This window comes from Geotrypetes seraphini, chromosome 3 (genome assembly GCF_902459505.1).
Source record: "Geotrypetes seraphini chromosome 3, aGeoSer1.1, whole genome shotgun sequence".
In the NCBI taxonomy this organism is placed as follows: Eukaryota; Metazoa; Chordata; class Amphibia; order Gymnophiona; family Dermophiidae; genus Geotrypetes; species Geotrypetes seraphini.
Window position 1 is genome coordinate 369967706 of NC_047086.1, and position 18258 is coordinate 369985963.

Consider the following 18258-nt stretch of genomic DNA (forward strand, 5'->3'; position numbering starts at 1 on the left):
AAGTTAGTAGCCAAGTAAGTGGGAGTGATGAAAGCACCTGGCTTGGGCAGCCTATGAGACTTTTGATGTGGTATCTAAGGCCTTCCCCATAGGTACATGAATACACGAGATCAGGTTTATTCAGGTTTATTTAAAAATTTGATATACCGCCTTATCAAAATACAAAGCGGTTTTACATAATATAAAAACAAAAAATAAAAAGGGCATGAATTAAAAACAAATTACAATTAATATTACCAACAATCAAACGCACAGACAAACATTAACATACCGATACAAAATGGAGAAGGGTAGAAATACATTTGTATTATGAGAAAGAGAGGGAGAAGGATCAAAACAAAAGGAAGGGGAACAGAAAATAAAAAGTCTGGTACTTTGTAAAATAGGTTAAAATGATTAAAAAATGGCAAGGAACAAGTTTCCATTGCCGTCCTTAAAGGGACTGTTATACTCCAAATGCGTCTTTAAAAATAAAGGCCTTCAAGTTACTTTTAAATTTATCAAGTGACGAAATTTCTCTTATATAATTTGGTGTTGAGTTCCAGATAGTAGGGGCCGTAACAGAGAAGATATTAGTGCGCATAGTGTTAATGTGTCTTAAAGAGGGAATGGATAGCAGGTTTTGATTAGATGAACGTAATGTACGGTGGGGGGACCTAGAATCAGCAGTTCAGGAGCAGCTGGCAAGATGTTCCTGGGCAGGGTGAAACCCTTTTTGCCTACAAAATGGAGGAGATCACTGTCCTCATCAAGAAATATACCAATACCATCAAGTAGCTATCTTAGCCCATTATCTCTGCGTCATCCTCTTCCAGATAGTACTCTCAAAAGTGTAGGGGTCCTCCATTTTTTCCAATCAGGCCAGAACTCTCATACCCGTCCTAGGTAGCAGAAGGCTCAAAAGTCCCAGTCATCTCCTAGCTGCAGTAAAAGTAGCCATCTTGGTTGGTCTCCCAGTAGGAGAGAGGCTGAATTTTTTTCCAGGAAAGGGGACCCTTATAACCTTAGATTATTGAGTTCTCAAAATAGTTTGGATGGGCTATATTCTTCTTTGGTGAGCACTTCTCCAACTTGCCCTCCAAAAGCATCAAAGCTAAGCTCTCGGCACCAGGAATTGCTTTCCCAGGAGCTCTCCTCACTTTTGCAGGCCAATGTGGTTGAGTCTGTTCTACCAAGAGAAAAAGGAAAGAGATTTTACACCAAGTACTTCCTGGTATCCAAGAAGATGGGAGGATTTTGTCCCATCCTAGACCTAATGCCCTGAACAAGTAGCTGGCCAAATAAAAGTTCAGGATGGTTTCTCTAGGCACCCTACTTCCCATGATTCAGGAACAAGATTGGCTTTGTTCTTTGGACTTGAAGTATGCTTATACCCACATACAGAAAGATCAAAGTTACAGAAAATATCTAAAATTTCAAGTAGGGAAACACTTCCAGTATAATGTTTTGCCTTTTGGCCTCACATCAGCTCTTAGGGTTTTTACCAGGTGTTTATGCAGACTGGGAGTGCACATGCTTCTTTATCTGGACATTTGGATAGTAAAGGCACATCAAGATAAGGAGCTCAGGACTCTGTCTAGAACTGTTGGGAAGCTGAAGCTTCTAGGATTGTTATAAACTACCCCAAGCCCTATCTGCTCCCTATCTAATGATTGGAGTTCATCAAATCTTTGTTAGACATAGTCCAGGCCTGGGCCTTTCTCTTGAACAAGCAAGACTTTCCTATCCGCATTGTGGTCCAGGTCCAGCAGAACCAGCAGGTAGATATTCAGATTGCTGAGCCACATGGCTTCCATAGTCCATGTGACACCTATGGCATGACTGCATTTCAGAACAGCTCAGTAGACTGTAGCCTGGTACAGACAGTGCTAAAGTGTACTGTCACTTTAAGCTTTTGCAAAGCTTTGAGACTGCTGTTCCTGGATAACACCTGTTATGATAAGTAACTGTGCTTTATTTTGCAGCTGCATCAGATGAAGGAAGAGTCCGTGTCTCATTCTGAAGATCTCTCTGAAGAAGCTGAAGTATCTCAGAGTTGTGGCTTTCAGAATTTTGTTGAAGAAGGTGGCTATGATGCAGACAGCGAAAGTAACCCTGAAGACAGTGAAATCTCAGAAGGTAATTACATGCTTTATAGTCATTTGTATCACTGGCTACTGTAAACCATTATCCTAAAATGAAAATCCAAATAATGCACTTTGAAAAAACAGTTTTACAGCATTTTATATAAAAAAAGAAAGAAAAAAAAAAGCTGATTTTGCACTCTCCTACAGCCGTGTCACTAGTTTTCATGGAAACTTCCGGTTTATGCCATTTAATTCAATAGCATTTGCTGTGCAAACTATCATATCTGCAAGATAATCACAATTGTTGACAATTTCAAGTGGCCACTGCTGTAGTATAATGCTGGGTAAGTGTAGATTTTCCAAATGTAAAATACTATATTTTGTATTAAAGAAAACAATATATAGCAACCTTAGGGCCCTTTTTACAAAGCCGTGTTAGTGATGCTGCCACTGAAGCCCATAAGAATTAAATGGGCTTGGTGCATTTACCGCAGCTTTGTAAAAGGGGTCTTTAGTGTTTTAAAAATGTTGCTTTTCATCATTTTTTAGATAAGTCAACATCAAACTAATCAGGTTTTTAAAACTTGTTTTTATTATTGATATGAAAAGGTCCATTCAGAATAAATTTAAAAAAAAAAAGTAATGTCACAGCTAGAGGGCACTGTGGTATTTATACCCAGGTTCACTTCACTGTCTGGGCAACAAGTTCCTATTTTGGAGTCACATCAGTCAGGAGGCGCTATACTGAAGAGAGAACTCTGTCTACACTGCACCCTGACCCTTTGTGGAGTAGGCCCGTCCTCTTATAACACCAGCTGCTATCCCTCCAGAACCTTCCTTGACACTCAATAAAAGACTATGCTCTTAATGTCAGAGTCACTTTTTATTCAGCTCAATTCAAAAGCGCAATTCTCCCTCCTTATACTCAGAAAGAAAGGCAAATTCTTCTTACAAACTATATTGGTTCTTTCTACACAATAAGAGCATTTAAGCAAACATAGCACAGCATTCTTCCTTTATGTCTTCCCTCTGATAGGCAGTCTGCTGAGATAGATCAAGGCACACAGAGGTCGGGTAATTCTCGTAGCACCTGACTAGCTGAGATGACCATGGTATGTCAACCTGGCTCATCTGCAGCTGGATCAGGGACTCAGACTTTCTGCTATCCTCAGGGCCTGATTGCTCTCCAAAATCTAGACCGCTTTGGTCTTACGGCCTGGCTATTGAGCGTGCGACCTTAGTCCACAGAAGCTTCCCACCGGGGTGTCCAGAAAGAGCTCTGAAAGGGGCTGATAAAATTTGAGTTTGTAGCCATCCTGAAGAATATCGGAGGTGATAACCATCCATTCCTCCAGAAAGGCCGAAAGACGCCCTCTGATCTGCAGAAGAGCAGCTGAGGACCTGGTATCAGAGTTGTTTCTCTCTGCTGGTCCATTCTCTGGGTATACAGGCTGCTTCCTCTGGGTCTTCTGACAGCTCCTGGTACCATTACCGGCCTCTCCGCTGGTTGCCACCGGCTATGCTGGTCCTTCTGCTGGTCACTCATTAGTCTCCATCAGCCTAGGACCTCAAACTCTTCTTGCTACTTGTGGGGCCACCACTGATCCTCTGATCCCTGGCCTTTTGGGTCCTCATGGGTCCTGGACACTCTTCACTGGTCCCTCCACTGGTCATCAAGCTTGAGCCCCTCCTAAACTCCAAGCTCTACTAGGCCCTCCGGCTACTCTTTCTTCCAGACTCATTCCAAGTCACTCATTCATCTTTTCCCGGACTCATGTCCTGAGGACTCTCCCAGTCCCTCAGTTGTCTTTTCATGGACACATGCCCTGAGGAATCTCCCAGTCACTCAGTCGTCTTCTCCCGGACTCATGCCCTGAGGACTCTCCCTGAAGATTCCTTCCAGACACTCAGTCTCTCTCTATGAGGACTCTCCCAGTCACTCACTCTCCAGGTCACTCGCACATTTACCACAGGCCCTCTTGATGGTCATCAAGCTTGAGTCTTCCCTGGACTCCAAGCTCTACTGGACAGGCCAAACTAAAGGCTTACCAAGGGTTAGGCTTGGTGAGCATTCCTCCCCTCAAGGGTCACCTGGCTCCCAGAGGAGCTCCTTTTGTTTCTCAGCTCTTTGCTCTGGAACTGTCCTTTTCAGCAACTACCTCACTCAGGGTGAGTGGACAGCTCCCAGGGGCCTTTGCAGGATCTTATGCAGACTACCTTCTCCTTCCACCTCTGACTCCCTCTGCTGGCCAGTGACAGGAACTTCACACTGTCACAAGTGGACTCTTTTTAAGATCTATGAGATTGAAAAAGAAGAAACCCCAAATCTATTAACTTTCGTTACAATAACTGACAGTTGATGATGTCAAAGGCTGCAGCAAAGTCTACTACATACCTCTATTGTCTAGGGCACTATTCTTCAACCGCCGGTCGCGGACCAATGCCGGTCCACAGGAAATTTCTGCCGGTCCACAGAGGGCCAGCAAGATTGCTGCTGCTGCTGCTAAACCCAACAGGAAATCTTCTTTCCGACGTCAATTCTGACGTCGGAGAGGACGTTCTGGGCCAGCCAATCGCTGCCTGGCTGGCCCAGAACGTCCTCTCCGACGTCAGAATTGACGTCAGAAAGATTTCCTGTCGGGTTTAGCAGCAGCAGGGCGGTAAGAGCAGGGGAAAGGAAGGAGGGAGGCTTTTTTTTTGCCGGCAAGGAGGGAAGGAGGTAGTCAGGCAAGCAGGCTGGCTTTGGCCAGGGAGGGAGGGAGAGAGGTAGACAGACAGACAGGCTGGCTTCGGGGGTGGGAGTGGGACAAAGTGTGGAAGGCAGTGAGAGGGACATAGGAAGGAGGCACTGGGGGCACTAAAGACATGGGAAGGAAGCACTGGGGGCACTAAAGACATGGGAAGGAAGCACTGGGAGCACTAAAGACATAGGAAGGGGCACTAAAGACATGGGATTGAGGCACTGAGGGCACTAAGGACATAGGAAGGGACAATAAGGACTTGGGAAGGAAGCACTGGGGGCACTAAAGACATTGGAAGGAAAGAGCGAGGGAATAGAAAGGGACAATTTTTGGGCCTGAGTGCAGAAAGAAAGAAATGAAAGAATACACAGACAGAAGGAAACGCAATCAGAGACTCATGAAATCACCAGACAGCAAAGATAGGAAAAATGATTTTATTTTCAATTTAGTGATCAAAACGTGCCAGTTTTGAGAATTTATATCTGCTGTCTATATTTTGTACTATATTTGTCTATTTTTCTATAGGTACTGAGGTGACCGAGCTCACGGAGATGGGGCGGAAACGGGGTTTTTAAATTTTAGTCCTAGTAGTGTGCCGGTCCACAAAATAATTCTTTTATTTCTGCCGGTCCACGGGTGTAAAAAGGTTGAAAAACACTGGTCTAGGGTACTTTTGGACTCCAGCTATGAAGCTGCTTTTTTTTTTCTACCAGGAACCTGCTATGTGGAATTTGCTCCCATAACATGTATGTCTAAAACATCATCTAAATACATTCAAACAAAATCTAAAAACTCATTTTTCTCACTAGTGTTTTAGAAACCTAATCTAGTGTGTAGGCATTCTTGTAGATACTGTATGAGCAAACCTGTCACATTAACTGTTTGTTTCACAATTTTATTTTGTATGCCCTGTGATTTTGTTATGTTTGTTGGTTTGATTTAATGTTTGGTTGTCATATTCACACTTTCATTTCAGTTGGCAGTTTTATTGACTGGTTTTTGTCTGTGTTGACTCATAAACCACTCTGACTTAACAAAAGGGTGGGATATCAAGAATAATAAATAAATAACTAGATCAAAAGGACATCGTCATTTCCTTTATCAAAGCTATAACTCATATCATTGATCTAGGAGACCAGAACTGTTTCATCACCATAATGCTTTTGAATCCAGACTATTGAGCAGCAATGCTCCTGAAGACTCCATATAGTCAAGTAATTGCTCACAAATGGCAATAATGAGACAGGATGATAAGGCAAAAGCCCCTCAATTCCCCATTTTCACATTTGAAAGTAGACTGAACAATTGCTTGCTTCGAATGTTAGGTAAAATACCTTGCATCAAAGAAGAATTCATTAAGCTTGTCAGCAAAGGTGTTATCCTATGTTTACATTTTTATAAATAGCGGATAGAAACTGGGTCAGCCATATAAAATGTTACTTTAACTTTGTCCAGCATTTCCTCCGCTCATCTACCATCACCAAGTGAAAGATGCCTAAAGAGTGCAGAGATTCTTGTACCTCTGCACATCCTTCACTATCACAATTATTTGCTTCCAACGAATACATCAATTTAGCAAAACAAGTCCAAACTTATATTCCATCTCATTTGAAGTCTAATATCAATTTATTTCTTTAAAAAAAAAAACCCAAAATAAACAAACTAAACTTATGTTCTGTAAGGCCTAAATTTCTTTTTTGATTTAAACTTGAAGCACTGGTAGCTTTTTTTTTTTTTTTTTTTTTTCCCAAGACCCCCAAATAGATGCCTAGATTGGTCATTTTCACCAGACAATGAGCAAGATTACATTGAAACTGATGTCTTGAAAGCAGTAAAGCTTGTATGGCTGAAAGCTGAGAGATCTCTCAAAATGCAGAGAATAGTGATAAGATCAAAGCTAAAGTAACATAGACAATGGAAAGACTTTGTGGGTCAAATGGTCCTTATTGTCTAACATCCTTTTTGTACACATCTGATATGCCACAACATGAAACATATGCAAAAGGATTTTGGAGAACATATTTATATAGTTAGATCCCTTCATGGTTATCAGTGTATAAGAAGTTGAACTAGCAGGGGTATGAGGTTTCAAAAGTTGCATACAGAGGGTTGCATATCAAACGTGTAATTCATCTTGTAGTTATTCTGAAACTGTTATGTTCTTAATCTACAGGAGCAGATATAAAAGCTGATGCAGGAGATCATAAACCTTTTAATTATCCTGGTAATCTTATGGAAAATATCACTGCAGGAGAATTAACTTATCCAGAAGTTTGCACTTTGCTGCTCCACTTGTTGTCAGCTGGTCATGCAAGCCTAGATTTACTCTCCCATGTCTTCCATGGTTTTCTCAGAATTATACAGAGCAAAGAAAAAAATACTACTCTACTCATCCATCAGGTTTGTATTTGTAGAGATTGGTGAATCAGTTTTTGTTAGAATGATATATCATCATATATACTTGAATATAAGCAGAGATGTTTTGGCCAAAACATTGGCCCCCAAATGAGGGTCTTTGTTTATATTCAAGTCCATGCCCTCCCACACCCTCTACTGGACCAGTTGCAGGCTTCCCCCAGTCCTACTGTAAGCCCTGGTGATTCTCCTGGAACTGGGTAATTCATCAGCTTTGCAGTAATGGGCTGAGAACCACGGTAGCCTAGGTAAGTCTTTTTTCACTCCATTGTCTTCAATACAAAGCAGAGATGGTTAGGGTGTATTGCCCTAAAGAATGTGACTTATGGGCATTGTGAATGAAAGATAATTTTACAAAGCTTTATGTGTGAAAAGATTCATAAATGAACAAGCAAAATAATATATTTAGCTTTGTTTGATGCTTCTGAAAGGATATAGGTAGGGTGAAAATATTATTAGGACTGTTTTCAAATTAATATCCCCTGGTAATTTAATAGCTAACTGGGTAAATTCCCAAGGCTGAAAATTTCCCTTCACTTTGTGCACAGGAGTGCCAGTAATTCACCGAGACATATAAGAAGTTATATTATGTACTCAGGAAGTTTATTATTTATTCATGTCTTGTAATGAGCTGAGTTTAGTCTCTTAATATAAGTACGTAAAACATGTAGCTTATAGAAATGACAGACAATTTAATTTACATGAACAAAGCACTATTCACAAGAATAATCTGCAAACAAATGAATAAACACAGAAATACCTAGGCTATGAACTTTTAGGGCTTCTTTTACAAAGCCGCGCTAGGGCCTTAACACGCGGAATAGCGCGCGCTAGCCGCTACCGCCTCCTTTTGAGCAGGCGGTAGATTTTTGGCTAGCGCGGCTTTGTAAAAGGAGCCCTTAGTATATTGCTAAATAAAAGTAAAATATCAGTTCTTTAAAATACTATACTGAACTAATCAAGTCTTAGAACAAAGACACAAGGTTCCCTATGACTCACAATTAGTGCACCTGTTCATTACCCAAGGGAAGTTAATTGCAGTGCTTGACTTATGACCTTCATGATAAGACGAGTCTGCTTCAAGTCCAAGTTAAAAGCTCACCTCTTTGAGACTGCTTTCAACTCCTAACTCTCCTCCTTGGGATGCGTTTTGCATCCCCAACCCCTCTGTCATGTCTGTCTGTCCAAGTTAGGTTGAAGCTCTTCTGACCAGGGACTGTCTATTTAATGTCAAAATGTACAGCACTGTGTACACCCTTCAGCACTATTATAGAAGTTTTAAATAGTATTAGTAGTAGTAGTTGGGCTATAAACACTGTATGACATTTCAATGAAGATCAGTGACATAGTGTTGCCTTGACTGTTGAAATCAGGTCAGATGCCTGTTATATCATTCTGATAACAGCAATGTTGCCAACATTTTGATAACATTGTGCTAGATCAGTGGTCTCAAATGTGCAGCCCGGGAGACACATGCGGCCCGCCAGGTCCTATTTTGCGGCCCTCGGTATGTTTATCATAATTACAAAAGTAAAATAAAACAGTTTCTTGATCGTCTGTCTCTTTAGCTATAAATTACAATATTATTATTAAGACTTAGCCAAAAGGAAATATTTATAAACTATAAAGAGTTTTATCTCATACAAAATTGTTATTTCTTTAATAAGACATTAACTATTTTTTCTGAGGCCCTCCAAGTACCTACAAATCCAAAATGTGGCCTGCAAAGGGTTTGAGCTTGAGACCACTGGCTTAACTGTAACCATGACATCCTGTTTGTTTTTGGGAAGCAGAGCTGAGATTGTGATGTCATAATGACTCATTCCACCAATAAGAGCCAACCTCATCAGTGATGTCACAATGACTTGATTGTCCTGTTCTCCCCTCTGCCCTCCAACCCAGCCAGCTGATTAACCGTTCCCCTTAACTCAGTGGTCTCAAACTCTTTAATAAGATATTAACTATTTTTTTGAGGCCCTCCAAGTACCTACAAATCCAAAATGTGGCCCAGCAAAGGGTTTGAGTTTGAGACCACTGTGCTAGATGATTGGTTGTGCCCTTTATGTTATGGTTTGCAAAACCACAAGAATGCCATTCAGTATTAACGCTTGATATTTTTCTTTTGGGGCAATGTGACCAAGAGTCTTACATATTTCATAGTTTTGCATCCGAATATTCTTCAAACGGAGACATGGGCATACAGGAAAGTCTCTAAGTCTCTTTATTGTAAAACACAGGATGCAACAGATCTGTTGACTTGTATCCATAGTATCACAGGTGTTGTCTTTTGTGGAAAGTGTAAAAACTTTGAAGGAAAGGGGGGATGCTGGTGTATTTTGATTTTATGTATTTGTACTTGGTGTTTTATTTATATGTGTTTTATTGTAAGCTGCTTTGTAAAAAATGCCATATAAATATGGTAATTAAATATTCATTCAATCTTGATACTGTACTATTATTAGTGGCAGGGGTCTTACTAGTACCAGTGAACTTCTCCACTCTAGCCCAAAGTTTAAAAGGGAAGTTTTATTTATGAAACTGTCTCAAACAAAGACGCACAAAAATATACACACACACATGGATTCTGTCACACTTCAGTCACAAACAGATGCAACTAGTACCTTTATTCCCTCTGTCATTCCTGTTAACAGAGGAGAAAGATATTTCATTTGCTGTACTGCATGGATAGATATTGGGAACATCCCCAGCAGTTATTGTAGAAGCTTTGCAGTTACTACATGGCAGTTTTAGCATTTGCCGTAAACTAACTGCAAAACTGTACTGTACTTTAGGAAAAGGCCCCCTAGTGCTGAATATGGCTAAGCATCCTTGTATGTTACTGTTTAATTAGTACTCTTTGAATATTTATAGTCAAAAGTTAATACTTTTCACTCAATTTATTATATTGGAAATTTTTCTGCAATAATGTTTAAACTAATGATTCTTTTCTGTGTTTCCTTTGTTATACAGGGAGCTGTGAAAATTATATTGGGAGGGTTTCAAAATATTTTGATGCAGACAGACCCGATTTTCCAAGGTTGGTTTGAATTTTCTACATTATGTAGCATATTTTAATCATGGTAGATTGGTCTTTTGTTGATCTATTGTAGATTTGATTTTTATTGATATGTGCACATCCAGGGGGAGGGAGGGTGGATTTATTTTTAAATGATTCTCTGAATTCTTGTAAAATTAATGTATGGGTTTATTTATTAGTGCTTATTATCTCTTATGGATATGAAATGTATATCATAATGAGCTTTTTGAAGATTTGATTATTAAATTAAAAATTTATAATAGTTATAGGACAGGGTGGGGGGAGGGATATAGATTGATTTGTTTCTTGAAAGAGTATTAAGTGATGTCTTAAATATAAAATGTATTTAATTTGTATTGCACTTATTGAAAATATTGAAAATGAATAAAGAATTAAAAAAAAAAAAAATCATGGTAGAATATATACAGCTTTAAAAATGTAACTGGCTCTTAACCCAGGGACTGCCTGTAACTGTTCTGAAAGTTACTATGGGCTCCTTTTATGAAGGTGTGCTACGAGTTTTACCGCACGCACCGGATTAGCATGCGCTATAGCGTGTGCTAGCCAAAAATCTACTGCCTGCTCAAAAGGAGGTGGTAGCGGCTAGTGCACGCGGCATTTAAGCACGCGCTATTCCGCGCGTTAAGGCCCTAGCGTGCCTTTGGAAAAAGAGCCCTATATTGCAGTTGGAATTTATAATGCAAAGTAACATTTATTAATGTTAACTTTTATACTATAACAACTTTTTTCCCTCCAATTTAGAGTGCCAGATAGTTTTAACAAAGTTGTTGGTATCTTTAATGGGATCAAGAACATATTCAGAAGAGCTGGTCCTTCTCATGAGAATATTTTTGGAAAAAATGCCACCTACAGTGAGTATGGAAAACAATTTAAAGTACAGTGGAACCTTGGTTTACGAGCATAATTTGTTCCAGAAGCATGCTCGTAAACCAAATTACTCGTATATCAAAGTGAGTTTTCCCATAGGAATGAATGGAAACTCACTTGATTCGTTCCCCCCCTAAGGCCACTGGTGCTGCTTCACCTTACCCCCCACACTCAAGACCACTGGCGGTGCTCCACCCCCTCCCTTGAGAACTGGCATCACCCCCCCGCCAGCAAACCCCCCCCCAAGAACCAGCATCACCCCTCGAACTGGCATTGCTCCCTCCGCTCGCATTTTGCGCCCCCTCCCACCCGATCCAGCATCCCACACCCACCCAAACACCATCTCTTATCCCGATTTGGCACCGGCACCAACGCACAGGACAGGACATGCCGGTTCCCGAAGATCCTCCCTCTTGGCTGGGCCTTCTGGTTCTCGCTCTCTCCGAGATTCTTGGAGATCTCTTAGAATCTCGGAGAAAGCGAAAACCAGAAGGCCTTGAGCATGCGCAGATGCTCAAGGCCCAGCCAAGAGGGAGGATAGTCGAGCATCAGTACCAGCATGTCCTGTGCATTGGTGCTGGTGCCAAATCGGGGTAAGGGATGGTGTTTGGGCGCTCGGCGGGGGATGCCGGATCGCCGGGGGGCGGGGGGATGCCAGATCACGGGGTGGGGGTGGGCACTCGCAAATCGAGTCAAAACTCAGTTTGCGAATTACAATTTGCGGGAATGGTGACTGTACAGTACTTTATAGTATGACTTACATATCCGTTTCCTTGACAGGATTGCAAAACTGCCAAGTTAGCTAGTTCCAGGAAGGAGACATTTTAGCCTATCCTGGTTTTGAACTTATATTTGTGGTCCCTGGTTCTATCAGTCAGTGCTGTAGGTTCAATAATCATCTGGGTAATTGACAGCTCTGGTGCTCCATTTTATACCACCATGGTCAATGGTATCAAAATCTGCAGAGATGTCTAATGTTACAATGAAAAACCCCTCACTACCACTATCAAATCCTGCAAGTATAGAATCAAGTACTAAAGCCAAACTGAAACATACCCAAACAGTTATTTGTATCTAGATCAGAGGTGTCCAACCTTTTGGTTTCCCTGGGCCGCATTGGCTGCAAAAAAATTTTCTGGGGCCGCACAAACGCTGCAGCAAGATGGTAAACACCCGGGGGCAGCAGAGGTAAACACTGCATTGCCCTCGACTGGGGCCGCACAAAATACTTCATGGGGCCGCAAGCTGGACACCCCTGATCTAGATAATTTTGAAGCTGATTTAGGTAAAATTTCCAGAGATGAGATTGAACAATAATTATTTAAGTCGTTCAAGTCACTTTTCTCATTTTTAACTAAGGGAAAGACAGCCACTTTTTTTTTTAGACTGTAAGCCCTCATTGAGTAGTCATGCATATAAATGAGCAAAGTAGACCTCAAAGAGCACCTTAACTTCTGCATCGGTATGAACTAGGCATCCTGTTGAAACCTGTAGTGCTATGACCCATGTTGGGCCTGTTTTTGAGAAATTAACTGGGCAAGAAGTTAACCCCCCCCCCCTTATTACCATGTCTGTGTAATTAAATTAAAATTTATAAAAGCTAAGGTTTTCTTAGTTCATTGATGGATCAATTTGTTTAATGCAGTTTGAACAGTCTAGCTTATTTAATGAGTTCTAACTTTGGTATCGTCAAAAACAAAGCATAACAACAAAATTGTTTATATACTGTATAATGTTATTGTTTTACTGACATAACTTTGGACCACAAGAATTAATATTCCAGAATTTAATTCTTTTCACCTTTTGTATATACTTCTAGGATATACTGCTTGAAGGAATTTTGAAAATTGTGGAAACTAATATTGATATGAGCCCATTACAGTACCTCACCTTTCCTGTGCAGCAAACCCTGGGCAGCATCCATGCTTCACAAAAATCTGTCAGTATGCTCAGCATGAAGGCAATAGGGATGTTGAGAAGAACAAAATATTCACGGAGCAAGAAGGAAGCAGACAGCAATGGTCAGGCTCAACACCTGCTTTCCTCTTGGCACATTGCTCCTATACACTTGCCTTTAGTTGGGCAAAACTGTTGGCCTCACATGTCCGAGGGTTTCAGTGTTTCCCTGTGGTATAACATGGAGTATAATATTGAAACAGGAAGCTCTGCAGAGAAAGGAAAGAAAAAGAGAAACAAATCGGTCTTCAGAGAAAGCAGTGTTAGTGACGCAGGTATAAATTTATAGTTTTCTTTGTCAAAAACAATTTATAAGGGATCTAAATGATATAAAACATTTGTGTATATTGCTGACTCACTGATGGAAAGATATGGAATTTAAGCTACATTGTTAATTATGATCCTTATTCCATCTTTTCCGCTTCATCTTTTATTTGGTATACTGCAAATTGTTATGAACATCATAGCGGTTTACAAAAGAAATAGATATGGCAGAAGAAAAGGAGAAAAAGAAGATGAAATCATAACACTTACATCCCCTCCAAAAAGTGAAAGAAACCAGTATGCAAAGGAGAAGAACAGTGTTGTGGCCACAGAAGAGTAGCGACTGGCCTACCTGTTGTCTCCACAAAAAATGCAGTGCAAAGTCTTGTCTAAGTTTCCTTTTGAATTTTTGATAGTTACTTTCAGAACACAAATCCAGGGGGGGAAGTTTCCAGAAAGAAGGGACAATACAGAGGAAGACTGAGCAGCAAGTCCTATTTAGCCTGATGCAGGAAACAATGGGTTCTGATAGAAGATTTCTACATGAGGGACAGCAGGGGAATAATGGCAAACCAGTCAACATCAACAGGAGAATTTTAAATTTAATTCATGCAATCATGGAAAGCCAATGCTGTTCAAATAAAAGTGGGCTAACACAATCTCACCTTTTTGCATGAAGATCAATTTAATAATTGTGCTTTGTATTTATAAGCTATAAGCCTTTGAGAGATGAAACTGGCAGACCCTCTAAAAGAGCATTACAGTAGTTGAGATGGTAAGAAGAGCTTTCCAGTCAAGTCTTCATATCTCTTCAAAAGTTTCTCAAATTTAGGGGTCCTTTTACTAAGCTGTGGTAAGCACTAATCAATGTTCCCTCTAAAGATCGAGTTCATGTGAGCAAAAGATTTTCTATTACATTACTCTGATGGTATTATACTCACTGTACATTAGAAATTAAGAATTACAAATCTAAATTAAAAAAATGGAAAATAAGATGTCATTTTATTGAAAGGACTTAATACATTTCTCAGTTAGCTCTCAGAGGCTAACAGCTGTCCTGACCTGAGAAAGGAGATTTTGGTCTTTGACAGTTGTTTAAAAATGTATTAAAATGAAAAGATATCTTAATTATATTATCCTCGTATATTTATTAATCTTTATAAAGACGAGTACCACACTACTTTATCCTGAATTAAAATAAAAATATTTTTTCTACCTTTGTTTTCTAGCCATTTACTTCTCTGATTTCTACTTTCCTCTGTGTTAAGTCTCATGCCAGAATTTTTCTCTCCTCCTTTTCCTTTCGGCTTTCTTCAATTTGTTTTCTACCTCTGTGTCCAGATTTAACTCATTCTTACTATCTAGTCAAGTTCCTTCTTTTTTACAGTCTACCTGCAGCTTTCTGTATCTTTCCCTCACCCTTGCTCACCTATTTTACTTCCCCTTATTTCCAGTCTTTCACTAACTCTGCCTTCTCTCTATCCCCTTTCTATACAGTGTTTGCCCCCTATTTATGCCCTTTCTTTCCCCTTCTATCATTATTTCCCTCCTTTGTCTCCCCCCCAAATATCTGCTCATTTCTCTCCCCTCTTCCATCCAGCATCTGCCCCCTTCTAGACAGCGTCTGCATCCTCATCTCAATACTCTCTCTCCCCTTCAATCAGTATCTCCCTCCTCTGTCTGTTCCCCCTTCCATATAATCTGCCTCCTCTCTCCCCTTTCACTTCCCCCTTCTCCCTCCTGTCTCCCCTCTTCCATCAAGGCTTCTGTCTTCCTCCTTCTATATATAGCTTATTGCCCCCTCCCTTTTCCATCCAGCAGCAGTGGCAAACTGAAACAAATCAGTTGTGGGACCTTCCCGTATATATCCTCGGCTACTGGCTCTGCCCTGGAAGAAGTGACGTCGGAAAGTGTGAGCTGGCAGCTGCAGGCAAGTATGGGAAGGTTGCACTACCGGTCTGTTTCAATTTACTGCTGCTGCTTCAAGAAAGCAGCAGTAGCGGCAGAAGGTGTTAGTTCCGATCCTACCGGCTACGCGGTGGGGCTGAAAGGCTGCACAGCCGCCTGCACAGCTGCCTGCATGGCCAGGCAACTGCACAGCTTAAAGGAAACATTGGCACTAATATGTGCTTACCACAGGTTAAAAAGGCACTACTGTGGGATGCACTCGGGCATCTCACAGTAGTTTTGGAATTACCACATGTAAGCTTTGCATGCATTGTCTTTATTATATGCAAATCTATCTCACTCACATTAATTCTGAATATCCTGAAAATCTGATAGACAAGGCATGCCATGAGGGCTGGGCTGAGAATTGGTGCTCTGTTGGTGTGACATTTATGTTTAAGCTGTAACTATCTTTTTAAAAAAAAATTACATCCAATGTCTGTTTACTTTTCTAGAAGCTGAAAGAAGAGCTGGATTCCATAGTTATGGGGATACACTTGTGGAAGATGGCTGTGTTCATATTATTTCTTTAGGATCAAAAGCACTTATGTTGCAAGTCTGGGCAGATATGAACACTGGAGCCTTTATTTTTAGGTATGATTATTTGATTAAATATACTTTTATATATTTCAATTTCTATTTTATTAAGAATAAATGATATGTGTACAGTAAACCATATGTTACAATGACAGATATATAGTTTCAATTTTACCATTCCTATACAAACTTAGACTGAGGGCTGAGCTCTTACACCTATAGTCCATATTAAAAATGAGAAACCTCAACTGTCATTGGAGACTTTAGTAAGAGCAGTTTCTGTAGAATGAAGAAAGCAAAAGCCCGATTGAAGCGGGTCAAAGATAGCTTGAGATGAGAGAAAGTCAAAACAACGGCAGTGAACAGCACGTTCAAGTAGCATGGATGAGATAGAGTCAAGTAGGGTCTAGTGAGGGATTTTGAGGAGCAGCATAATGACAGCATGTTTGAAGGTGTCAGCACAATTGTGGTAGAGAGTGACCCATCCAGCAATTTAATCTGATCAAATATAGAGCCTTGATTTAACAGCAAAAAAGAATAGCCTGTTTTTATATAGCATTCAGTTTTAAATGATATTGTACAGACTAGCTTTTAATTTTATCAGTAGGAACAGCCTACTACTATATCTGTGACAAACCTGATAATACAGCCACTTCAAGAATGTTTAAGATAGAAATTTTCTCACTGTCATTTTTCTGATTGCCGTCCAATTGTGAATCCAGATCCATACTGTAAATTGGGCTGGATACTTGAAACAATCTTATTGTAAGCCTCACTGAATCCTTGTGGAAATTTGCAGGATGTAGGAAATTGTATGGTATGGTATTATCTATTTGACTGATTTATATCATTATTCATTTGCAATTGGATAATTTAACTCTGAAAGTCTGTGAGTTTTTCTTCAAATCTGCAGGAAGTTTTTGACAGATTGACATTCATCCCCTTAATGAAAATCTTTCCTTACAAATAAATCAATTGCACCAAACTCTTGAAACTTTACAATTGTTTAATCTAATTTTCCATTGCCATAACATGAATCTTTTGACAAGGAACTGGTAGACCTTTGGATTGTGCATCAGTTGTGAACCATAAAACCACTTCATCAACTTTGGGGGGGACCCATGAGGCACTTTCTTGTAGCTTTACATTTAAAAATTTAGTTTTGACATTTTGGCCATTGGCAAATATTTGCTTCACTAATAGTGAATTTTTTGTCTCCAACCTAGTTTCAGTTCTGTTCAGCATATAAAATTACTTTTCTTTTCATTGTTGCATCATAATATACTCTTCTTGTAGACATTTTAAGGGTCTTTACATTCATTGTTATGCTTAAAATATAAAACATGCAAATATATCATGACATTTGCAGTTCAAGTCTCAGAGTACCACTACAAACTCCGGGAATATAGACCCAGGATAGGTCAGGCTAGTAGTAGAATCCCCATAGTTTACATGTAACCTCATGTCTGCATACCAATAAGACTTAAGCAAATACCCCCTACCATTTGGTATAGTGACAACAGAACATTTTTTCATGCTATGTGTAAAACTCAGTTGATTTGTAATTTTTGTCATCGATTATAAGATATATAAGATTATAAGACCTACTTTTCACATGCATTAAAATGAGTAAAAATAGGCATCTTAGAATCAAAGATATACGGTAGTTTATTATTTTTTTTCAGTGTTTATTGGATCTCTTTATCATGGTGGGCTATTGCTGATAATTGCCTAAAATAATCAGAAAAATAAGGCTATACTGAAAAAGTGAGCATTGGAATTCTGAAGGCAATAGGGAGCCAATGTTTGGACACCAGAAGTAGAGGAACATGTACTCTTATTTAAAAGTAACAGAATGTATTGTGTAGCTTTTAGACTGTGGGCTCACTTTATATTTAATTGTAAATTGCCTTGGTGTTTTATTATTAAAAGGTGGTATATCAAATTCTCTAATAAACAAATACTTGGGCAGGGAACTAATTTGTTGTGCACTAAATATAACAGCTTGATCTCCAACTTAGAAAAGCTAAGTAATCTAAAACAGTGTTCTTTTGACACCTATGGATCTGCGGAAATAAAAATAATTATTTTGTTTACCAGCAGTTGAACACTGGGCTAATTCATGGGTCAGACCCCCGCCCATCTCCACTCAATCTCCGCCCCAGACCCCGCCCCCATAATAGTACTATTTGTAACACCATTTTTTCCATTCATTTTTTATATATATACACACACACACAATATAATCGTATTAACAACACATAAAGCACACTGTATGCTTTTCAGCATTCATTCCTACCAGAAAACAGATAACCCCCATGCAAATGCAGGACCAAAAACTAAAAGTACTAATATTTACAAACAAACCCTAAGATGCAAGAATCTGCAAGCAGTACAACCCCAGAGG

The 18258-nt window shown here is 39.8% G+C and overlaps 1 protein-coding gene across 6 annotated transcripts in view; it reads left to right on the forward strand.

The window, feature by feature from the left end:
* The window catches only part of LYST (lysosomal trafficking regulator), a 295950-nt gene that overhangs the window by 92363 nt on the left and 185329 nt on the right, over positions 1–18258 (forward strand). For all 6 annotated transcript variants that reach the window (XM_033936373.1, XM_033936368.1, XM_033936370.1 and 3 more), the window contains exons 7-12: positions 1965–2118; positions 6981–7207; positions 10193–10259; positions 11022–11131; positions 12967–13378; positions 15770–15908. In XM_033936373.1, the coding sequence (XP_033792264.1) occupies positions 1965–2118; positions 6981–7207; positions 10193–10259; positions 11022–11131; positions 12967–13378; positions 15770–15908 (1109 nt within the window). The remainder of the gene's footprint in view (positions 1–1964; positions 2119–6980; positions 7208–10192; positions 10260–11021; positions 11132–12966; positions 13379–15769; positions 15909–18258) is intronic.